This window comes from Etheostoma spectabile, chromosome 4 (genome assembly GCF_008692095.1).
Source record: "Etheostoma spectabile isolate EspeVRDwgs_2016 chromosome 4, UIUC_Espe_1.0, whole genome shotgun sequence".
NCBI lineage: Eukaryota > Metazoa > Chordata > Actinopteri > Perciformes > Percidae > Etheostoma > Etheostoma spectabile.
Genome location: NC_045736.1, coordinates 5,790,352 through 5,799,822, shown reverse-complemented (window position 1 = coordinate 5,799,822; position 9,471 = coordinate 5,790,352). Strand labels below are relative to the sequence as shown.

Genomic DNA, 9,471 nt, shown 5'->3' with positions numbered 1-9,471 from the left:
AAATAAATATCTTGAATCTTGAATCTTGAATCTTGAATGTTCTGTGTGCAAATTCTTTTTTAAGTTTTCAAGTAAATAACAACTAAAGCTGTCAGATGGATGTAGTGGAGTAAAAAGTATAATATTTCTCTCTGAAATGTAGCGAAGTAGAAGTAGAAAGTCGCATGAAAAGAAGAGTTGGATGGCCAGATAGCTCAGTTGGTTAAGCAGCCTTCCATATCTACCATATATAGAGGTTTACTCCTCAACTGAGGGGGCCCTGGTTCGACTCTGACCTGCGGCACTTTGCTTCATGTCATTCCCCCTCTTTTTCTTCTTTCATATCTTCAGCTGTCCTGTCAAAAATAAAAGCTGAAAATGCCCCAAAAATATCTTTAAAAAAATGAATAAGAAAAGAGTCAAGTAAAGTAAACAAGTACCTCAACGTGTGTTCTTAAGCATAGTCCTTGAGTAAATGTACTTAGTTACACTCCAACACAAATGAATACAAGTAGTGTCTCAATGTGACACCCTTACTCTCAGCTGCAACCAGATCAACCCTCAGGATTTGTTCATGTGTGTTCCTTCCACTACCTTTTCATTTTTAAGCTGCATTTTGAGACAAAAACAGTCACGTACAAGTTTTAGCTCCAGTAGCAGAGCTAATCTGCGTCCATATTAACACGTCTGACAACACAAATCAAATGACCATTCCACCACTCACACTGGGCATGCGTGTGTAAACAGGAAGCAGATTGTTTGTTGTTACTCTGCAGTTGAAAATCATATTTGTATATGTTGAAAATACAGAAAATACTTTGTTGAAAGGACTACAATGGTGAAAAGTAAGAGCAGAGGTGGAGCTGTTACTGGTACATAAACTACCTAACTGATAAGTTTGACTGATGTGCGTTCTCGTTTCCAGAAGTCTCGTTTTGTGCCCGTCCAGACTACAACGCAACGTTTTCAAACCAAAATGGTGGCTGCAGTGTTTCCAAATGTCTCCGTTTTAGGGGCTTTGAAACGCCGGAAGAATGTGAACGGGAGGCATGAACTTTGCAAAGATAGATGTAGAAGTGTCTTCAACATCTTCAAAGATGCTCACAGCTGCAGCACACCGGACATGTTGACATGTACAGTAGTGGAGGGTTAAGCCACATACAGGTCACAGAGTTGTTTGTATATAGTGGTGCAGTACATTATGACATGCTGTTTAGAAAATGACACAAACACACTTGAGCCTTGCTGAACTTTTGCCACATTGCAATGCAAAGTCCTGTTTTGGCCAATCATACACATGCAAGAACATTCATTTTGGATTACTTTAGAACGTGAGCGGACTGTCACAATGAAAAATAGAATAATTGCTGCCAGGATACATTTACAGAGTTTTAAAATTCTAATGAACTTGACCAAACTGGCTTTGGCTCTTTGAAGCCACATCGCCACCATCGCAGCCCCCCTTGTGTTGTTAGAACGTAGAGCTGTTTTTGGTCTGAACAGCCGTTAACACTTGAACATTTGGAATCAATGTCTGAGAACACAAGAGAGTATGGAATGAAAGCCCAAGAGCATTGGAACAATACCCGAGACTCCCAACCAAGACAAGGTGTTCACAATGTTATGTTTCTTCATCTCAGGGATCGTTTCGCCAACATTTTATTGTCAGCTCCATTTCCCCCGGTACCTGTTACATTAGCCTGATGGCCCCGCGATGCTCTCACAGGTTGAAGTAGAGTTAACCAATGTGCGTTTTAATGAGGGATAGTTCTGATATTTTTGGACCGCGGCTGCCAAGGGACTATGGTTTATCACAGAGTTTCTCAAGCTCTTTCTGGCATGTGACCCTGTTTCAAGTCCAAAAATTCTCATGAACCCAACAAAAACATACATTTCATGTGAATCTGATTACGTGTATTTTACTTTAGTAGTGTATTCTTTAAAAAGAAACTGTACAGAGTTCCAAATTTAAAACCTCTCTATTTCTTATTATTAGTAGGATATTTGATTAGCAGCCTAGATGTTTAGTAGCCTAGAAGTATTGCACTTTTGGGGGTTGTACCCACATAGTTGAATGCAAGTCACTTTGGATACACCAATTACATGTTATGTAATGTAATGATGGTAAAATAAAGTAGTTCAATGTATACAGCACATTGCTCTATTAACCATCCTGTTGTCCTTTTTAAAGTCTTTATACCAGAAATAGTTTTTTTTTTTTCAACCAAATTGCCCAAAAATAACATGGATGGGTCATACAACATTTTTCACAAGTAAAATTAAAGATTAGTTTGTTTTTCTTTCATTATATTTTCCAAATATTACTGTATATTTCTCCTTTTTAAACTCAAAAATGAGGTTGTTGACCTTGAAATCCAAGAAAAAGTGTGAAACTAGTGTTTATAATTTGATGTTAGTGATGTATATACGGGTGGAAAAATTCAGAAAAAGCATCAAAAACTGTGATAAAAAGGAACGAAAACGACAAAAACGTCTAAAAAGTGCCAGAAACCTAGGAAAAATGCAATTTTTTTTGAACTTATTATTGTTTAGCTGGGAGGACAACACAAGGGTTAAACACATCCATTAATGAATTTAAAGAAAAAGGACAAGGAACAAAAACTAGCCAAAATGCAGTCATCGTGGACAGACCCAATCAGAGAGAGAGAGCGCATGGTACTCTATTGATACCAACAACAAACAGCCTCAGTGGAAAAGAGCAGCACTAAGAGGGCAAAGGGAGGAATACAAAGAGAGGAAAGGAAAAAAGACGATGTGGCTAAGATGTTCCAGCAAACTACTACCCTTTTTCAGCATTAGAGTAGAAAATAATTACAACACAATGACTCATCAAAAAAAGTTAAAACATAACCAATTAAATGTGCCGCTGTCAAATCAGTGTGGCAGGCCAATGGTGTCATCAGCCTCGCAGACAGAAGTCCGAGTCAACAGCTAAACAAACAGCTGTGTTGAACTGCACACAGAGCAGCACGCTCTGACGAGAGAGGGCCAAGTTCATCTGAAGACATTCACAAAGACGTTGCAACATGACGGGATGGCCGTCATTACATGAGTTCTGTCCTGCTGTCTGAGGAACATCTCTGTTGGCCAGAATTTCACAATAGTTTGTATTGAATAGTGAATGTGTCAAAACAAGTTATGCTCTGTTATGTTGTGTTGAAAACAAATATGTAATACCACACTAATTGGTTTTTGACATATTGTTTAACAGTTCCCACAACTATTACAATGTTAGGGGGAACTTTTGCCAACTATGTATTGTGGAGCTGAAGAGCTGGAGTCAAGATGGGGTTAGTTTCAAATTTCCAGCTGTATCTCCACAGAGCTGTGGAGTGGGGTCTGGCTACACCACATATACATTCTGGGATAAGACAGAAAAAAAACTCTCTGAGTTGTTTGCATTTCTTTAAACCAATTACAATCCTCTTGGGCGGGACTAAGCTCCAGACCCAGAGACGGTTGCTCTGCTGAATATTCTCAAGAAGGAACTTGTTCTGGTGGAACATTTGCACCCCGCTAAAGAAATCTCCTCATCCAATATTAAATGAAGTTACCTGTTGACACAATCCAGTAACATGAGCTATTTAAATTAGCTGACTATATGGGGAAATCTCATTATCTCTTACCAGTTTATCTCCATGTGTACTTCATCCACAGCAACATCGGTCCAAAAATGTCCCAGTTACAGAGGAAATGCCGCAAACATAATCTTCCTAACAATATTCCCCGAAAAAACAAGCAGGCCTACCCTGTTGCATGATCACAATTTTACAAGTGTTGTGGTTTCTGAAGAGAACGGAGTTTGAGAACGGCAACACACAGAGAGCGTGGAAGGCGAGGGAGATCCGACGCGTCAGGCAGTTTTCCTGGAAATGTACTTCTGTTGATCCAGACTATGATGTGGTTAGTTTAGCTCAGCATTAAGACTGGAAGCACAACAAAGGGCTAGCTCTGTCAAAAGTTTATCAAAAGTGTCCATGAATATGACGTTAATGACTTATAAATTACTCATTAAGTGGGAACAGGATGTGATTGCCACTGTTTCACTCTTAGCTCGGCAGAATCAGTCTTAGCCTTAACACCACATATTCATAATAACTTGGATTCAAAAGCCTTGGGAATGCCTTTAATCCTTTCTTTGTGACATTTTTTGTCTTATCTCTATTTTTAATTTTCTTCCAATATATTTCTGGCTTCAGTCTTCAGGATTATTTTTGTCTTTTAACCCTGCTGGGTTTGCAACATGATTTTGAAAGTGTGCACTTGCTATTTGATCATTGTTAATATTAGTAATGTTAATATTACACCTTGTAGTGTGTCAGTATAAACTGCCAGGGTCATGGCAGGATGACTGGCACTGTATATGGAAATTGGACAGGAAACAGTACTGAGTGTCCAGTCCACCCTAACTAACCCTTGGCAAGCTGTCAAAGCCACACTGAGTATATTTGTTCAGTCTGTCTCCACTACAGGTGTGTGTGTGTGTGTGTGTGTGTGTGTGTTTGTGTGTGTGTGTGTACACAAACTGGGCACATGCACTGGACTTTGCACCAGACTTTGCACTGTCATGCAAAGGAATAGAACAACAAAAAGCACTAAATGTTCTGAAAAGTGAAGAAAACTGATAGTGACAAACAGGGACGGCTGTAAAAAATAGGCCCAGAGATGAAGAGATAGAGATAGACAGAGTGTGTGTGTGTGTGTGCATGTGTGTGTGTGCTGATGCTGAAGGGGGAAACAAGGCTAACTTTCCAACTTATATAAAGCTTTACTCAGCAGATTCACACTCCGCTAACCTACTTTACATCCTCCTCGTCTCATCTTTATTCAGCTCTGACAAACAGCTCTGTCAGGTGCTGCCCCCGCCGTCAAGATCTGAGGAAACGCAGCCGCAATACGTGCGTCACAAACCACAATTACACAAGTCCTATATTTCTGCTCTTTGATTTTCATTACATCCCATTTATAGGACATGAGAAAATGCCACTGTGTCTTCAGACTAGCAGGGTGTAATAAACCGGGACATGGTCCTGTCAGTGCTGCCCATCTTAGCGGCATTATTTCCAATGGCATCATTTATTATTAAAATGTAATTAAATTTTTGTTTCGGAGCCAACCGTTGGGGTCAAATTTAACATGGGCATGTTTTGGTTTCTGTAGCGACCGCCGTACTTACAGCTTAATAATAACTGTTGCTTATTTACCATTAAAAAAGCATAAATGTTCCTCTTATCTGTGAAATAAGCTTGTAAACCATTTCAACTCTGCCCCTACGTGAATGGGAATCGAGAATCGATAAGAACGACAGGAAGACTTGTTATTTGAGTCATAGTTGTTCAAATCAAAACAACCCTATTCTGATGTCAAGCCTGTAAGTTGTTTGTCAGTGGAAAGCCTTTTAGAGTCCATGTCAAGATCAAAATGTGCCCATTAGCCAATCCCCTTCATCAGTCAAACTGATGCTCAATTACTCACGCAACTCAACTTCGTTAGAGTAAAACATGTCCATGATGTGACTGCAGGTTCGATCAACTGTGACATCCATTATATTGGATAATATTGCAAAGAGGTGGTTCTGGTGTATAGTTTATGAGAAATTAACAAAATGAGGACATAAATCATGTCAGCGACATAATATACATAACATTAACATTAAATGTAAATGTAAATGTGCTGTATTTATATAGCGCTTTTCCAGTCTTAACAATTAAGCAAGCGTTTACCAAAAAAAATAGAAGGGACTAAGAATCTGATTAAACATCCAAACCCAAACTAGAAGTCATAATTCAATGTCACATCCCCAGCTGAAAAACACCAACATCAATCCTCTACTCTGATGAGACTGGGAGACTCCAGTTCCCCTGGCGCTCTTTAGCAGTCATAAATAACAGCATGTGACTCAGCCATGAAGCCAGTCAGCTTCTATCAATCAACTAGAACCAAACCAACACCCTCCACCAAGCCACAGCACTGCAACCAAAGAACAAGTTCATACATCCGTGCGTCCTGCTTATGCAAGAAGCAGTCCCATTGCACAAGGAGACGTCTTTAAGGGTTAGAGCGCTGTTCTGTAAGGAATACTTGTCACTCTGGAAACCTACAGCCAACAGCCTATCAATGCCGCGGCCTTGGAACGTTTCCCACACTTTGAAATAAGCCATATTGTTCCTACTAGGCCTGCACGATATGAAGAAAACATGCAATATGCGCGATAACAATATCACTTACGATAAAAAAACAAAACAGATATTGAAGTGTGCTCGGTTCTCCTTTTAGTAATCTGCTAAAAAAACAAACCTCGTTGCATTAGATAACAAATGAAAGGAAATCCTTTCTAACATTCTTTTATTAAACAAATTGTATTGAATTGAATGTAAAAGGCAGCACTAAAAAAGAATGGCATTATAAAGTGCAGTTTTCTGCTTTTTCAACTAAAACTAACTAAGTGCCTTTCAGGATGTGTCACAGCCTTTTGCGATGTGGTTACTACGCCAGTTGATATCGTGATGATGATAAGAAAACAATATGTTGTGCAGCCCTAGTTCCTACAAATTTTTGTTTACAAATTTACAAATGTAACGCTTGTCTTGCACATTGCAAGTAATGTTTGTCCCATTGCATCCCCCTGCATGAAATAAACAACAACACATAAAGCTCTCAGCACCCACTGTGCCTCCACCAAGATGTTACTGACCTTAAAGGCAAACTTGCGGGTAATGTTATCCGAAGGCTCCACTCCTCCAATTCGGAAACTAAGCAGCGGCAAACTCCCTAACACCGTGTCCTCCTTCTCGTCTGCGAAGAGAGAAATGAAAGTGTGAAAACCTCCCAGAAGAGGGAATCGGAGAGAAACAGAATAACGATCCGAGCCATGGCTACACCTACTGTGTGAGAGAAATAATAATTGCAGCCAGTGCCAATTCATCCAACCTGCAGGATAAAAAAGACAGCAAAACAGAGGAGTGTTCAGCACAGTCCAAACATGAGGGTGGAATCCAAGCTGCCCTCCTCCCAGCACAATCTCTGCTCCCACGGTGACAGCTTCCTAGAATAGATATCCATTATGGTCTGAGGTCCCCTCTGATAAGCAGCGGTAATGGCTCACACGCTCTCACACACACACACACCAGGATCCAGCGACGATAAATAGAAGCACTGTAGAAGGGGAGCACCGGTGCTGACTAAATAATGAAAGGAGCCATGAAAATTTCAGCAGTTTGAAAAGGGATACACTCCGCTTTCTCCGTGAACATCCTACCTTCTATTTCCTGAACGCAGCTCTGCACCGACACTCTCCCTGCTGTGCTGAGTGTGTGTGTTTATGTGTAAGGATGTGTGTGTGTGAGAGAGAAAGAGAGAGAGAGCGCAAACAAGGGCAATGGAGCAGAGAGAGAGAAAGAGAGACAGAGAGAGAGAGAGAGCGAGAGAGATCTGGGGGAGGGGGAGGGGCTTGTGCAATCATACAATACCCTGAATCTGTGTGTGTGAGTGTGTGTGTGTGTGTGTGTGTGTGTGTGTGTGTGTGTGTGTGTATGTGTGTGTGCGCGTGCGTGAGCGTGAGATAATGATCAGCCCACGTGACTCAGTGTTGCAGGAATCTTGGCCCCCAGCCAACTGTATACCTGCTGCCAAACACAAACAAACACACATACATACACACACACAAAAAGGGACAGCAGGTGAATAGAAAAATGTCTTCCTCCCCTTCATCCCTGTCTCCCCCCACCACACATTTGAATGGTTTATTGATGTCTGTATTTATAACTTGATCTTAGACTATCTGAACAGAAACACACAACATGCAACATTCAGGAAGGTATGCAAAGTGATAATTAAAAACAACGCAGGTGAATCTATGATGTACGATCTAGCTCACCTATCCTTCTACCAGAGGCTGTAGCCAACAGGGACACTAGAGCAGCAGCCTAAAAGCCTAAAGTAGGCAGCCCTACTGAATGGCAGAGATGATTAAAAGTCATTCAGCTAGAGTCCAAGGCTACAGACCCCAGAGTGTGGATGCAAGGTGTAAATGTAGCAAAAGATATTCGTTTTTTAACCAAAACGTAGCAATGTAAATGTAGCCCAAGTCTTTGAGCTAGAATCCACATATTTTGCATCCAGCGTTTCTTGTGTTCGGGCCTTGTTTTCTGAAGTTTTTGAAGCCAAAGCTTCTGATGAATGCTGCCAGTTCAGTCAACCTGTTTGTTGTCCTTGCTCATGTGTGGCGGCGCACAGCAGATACGTCACGCGTTACGTGGTATGTAGGTAGGTCATAGGTTACGCAGGGAGGGAAATGTTTCCTAAAAATCAAGTTTGTCCCGCATCTCGAGTCCAAGTTGAGTCTGACGTCTTTTGAGGACGAGACTCAACTCAAGTCGGTAGTCACTGTGTGTGCGACTCCAGTCCGAGTCTCAAACTCCCCATCTCTGCTGGATGGGGCCCGGGCTTCTTGTATAGTCCTCAATACAGGCTCTGGCAAGCCAAGAGGCCAAGAAGGGGTGGAACAGGGTCCTGCTTGACTCAGACAGCAGGTTACCCCCAAAGTGGGAGCTCCCATGGCGTTTCGTCCAAGAAAGGAAGAATTATCCAAAGAAGAGCAGGCCAAAACCAGCCTCACCCCAACGACAGCAACGTGGTCTATTAAGTAGCTAGCCGAGCTAGCATACTGTACAAATACAAAATATTCTAACAGCTGCTAGCATGGCTGTAGACTCTTAAACCACATTGGGATGGGATTAACAGAGACTGTGTGGGGTAACTTGAGTCATAATTCAGTTAGATAATGATATCATTCAGGTTGATGTACATTTTTACAAGGATATCATTATCTGAGATGCCCAACCGCATATAAATGTCCATAAATCCGCTTAGAAATCAGAGAAAGAATGACGGTCCAGAACTTGCCTCAGCATGATCCCATTTTTAAGTTTTCTTAAGAAGCAAAATCCTCCACTGATAGCTGTTATACATCCATTGGTACACTGCGCATAGTTACATTTTTGCATAGTTTATCAAGACTTTTTTTTCTCTCTGTAACTTGAAATGTATATGTACTGTATAATATATGTGATAAAAAAGTACTTAAGTAAAAACATTAGCAATAATAAATATACTTTTTCCCATAAATCACATTTACATTTTTTGCAAAAACAACGTATTCATAAAATGTATCTGTCTCTAGTATGTAATGGGGTGGCACATTATTGTTATTATACAGTATAAGCTAAGTATGGACTTTTTTGAGACAGAATATAACATACATCAAGACCATTTGTAATTATTGGATTTTTGAAAACAGGGTGGGCAACACAGAGGCTGAGAGGCACCAATGTGTTGCTTACATATGTCTAATTCTACTGTTCAAAAAAATGCTAATTTGGATAAAATTCTAAATATAGTGAAAAAACGTTTTGGAAAATGAGAGATTATAAATTTACACTTAAAACTGTTCAATGGCCTTTTGTTAATTTT

At 40.5% G+C, this 9,471-nt stretch overlaps 1 protein-coding gene and 1 long non-coding RNA gene across 19 annotated transcripts in view; one reads left to right on the top strand and one right to left on the bottom strand.

The window, feature by feature from the left end:
* The window catches only part of LOC116687259 (uncharacterized), a 17,268-nt gene extending 9,180 nt beyond the window's left edge, over window positions 1–8,088 (top strand). The window contains exons 2-3 of the long non-coding RNA XR_004331500.1: window positions 3,825–3,827; window positions 8,010–8,088. This is a non-coding gene — a long non-coding RNA (uncharacterized LOC116687259). The remainder of the gene's footprint in view (window positions 1–3,824; window positions 3,828–8,009) is intronic.
* The window catches only part of plekha6 (pleckstrin homology domain containing, family A member 6), a 77,657-nt gene that overhangs the window by 47,344 nt on the left and 20,842 nt on the right, over window positions 1–9,471 (bottom strand). For 14 of the 18 annotated variants that reach the window (XM_032512468.1, XM_032512470.1, XM_032512462.1 and 11 more), the window contains exon 6: window positions 6,695–6,795. In XM_032512468.1, coding sequence (XP_032368359.1) covers window positions 6,695–6,795 — 101 coding nt within the window. The other 4 variants (XM_032512476.1, XM_032512477.1, XM_032512479.1 and 1 more) reach the window with 3 other exon arrangements.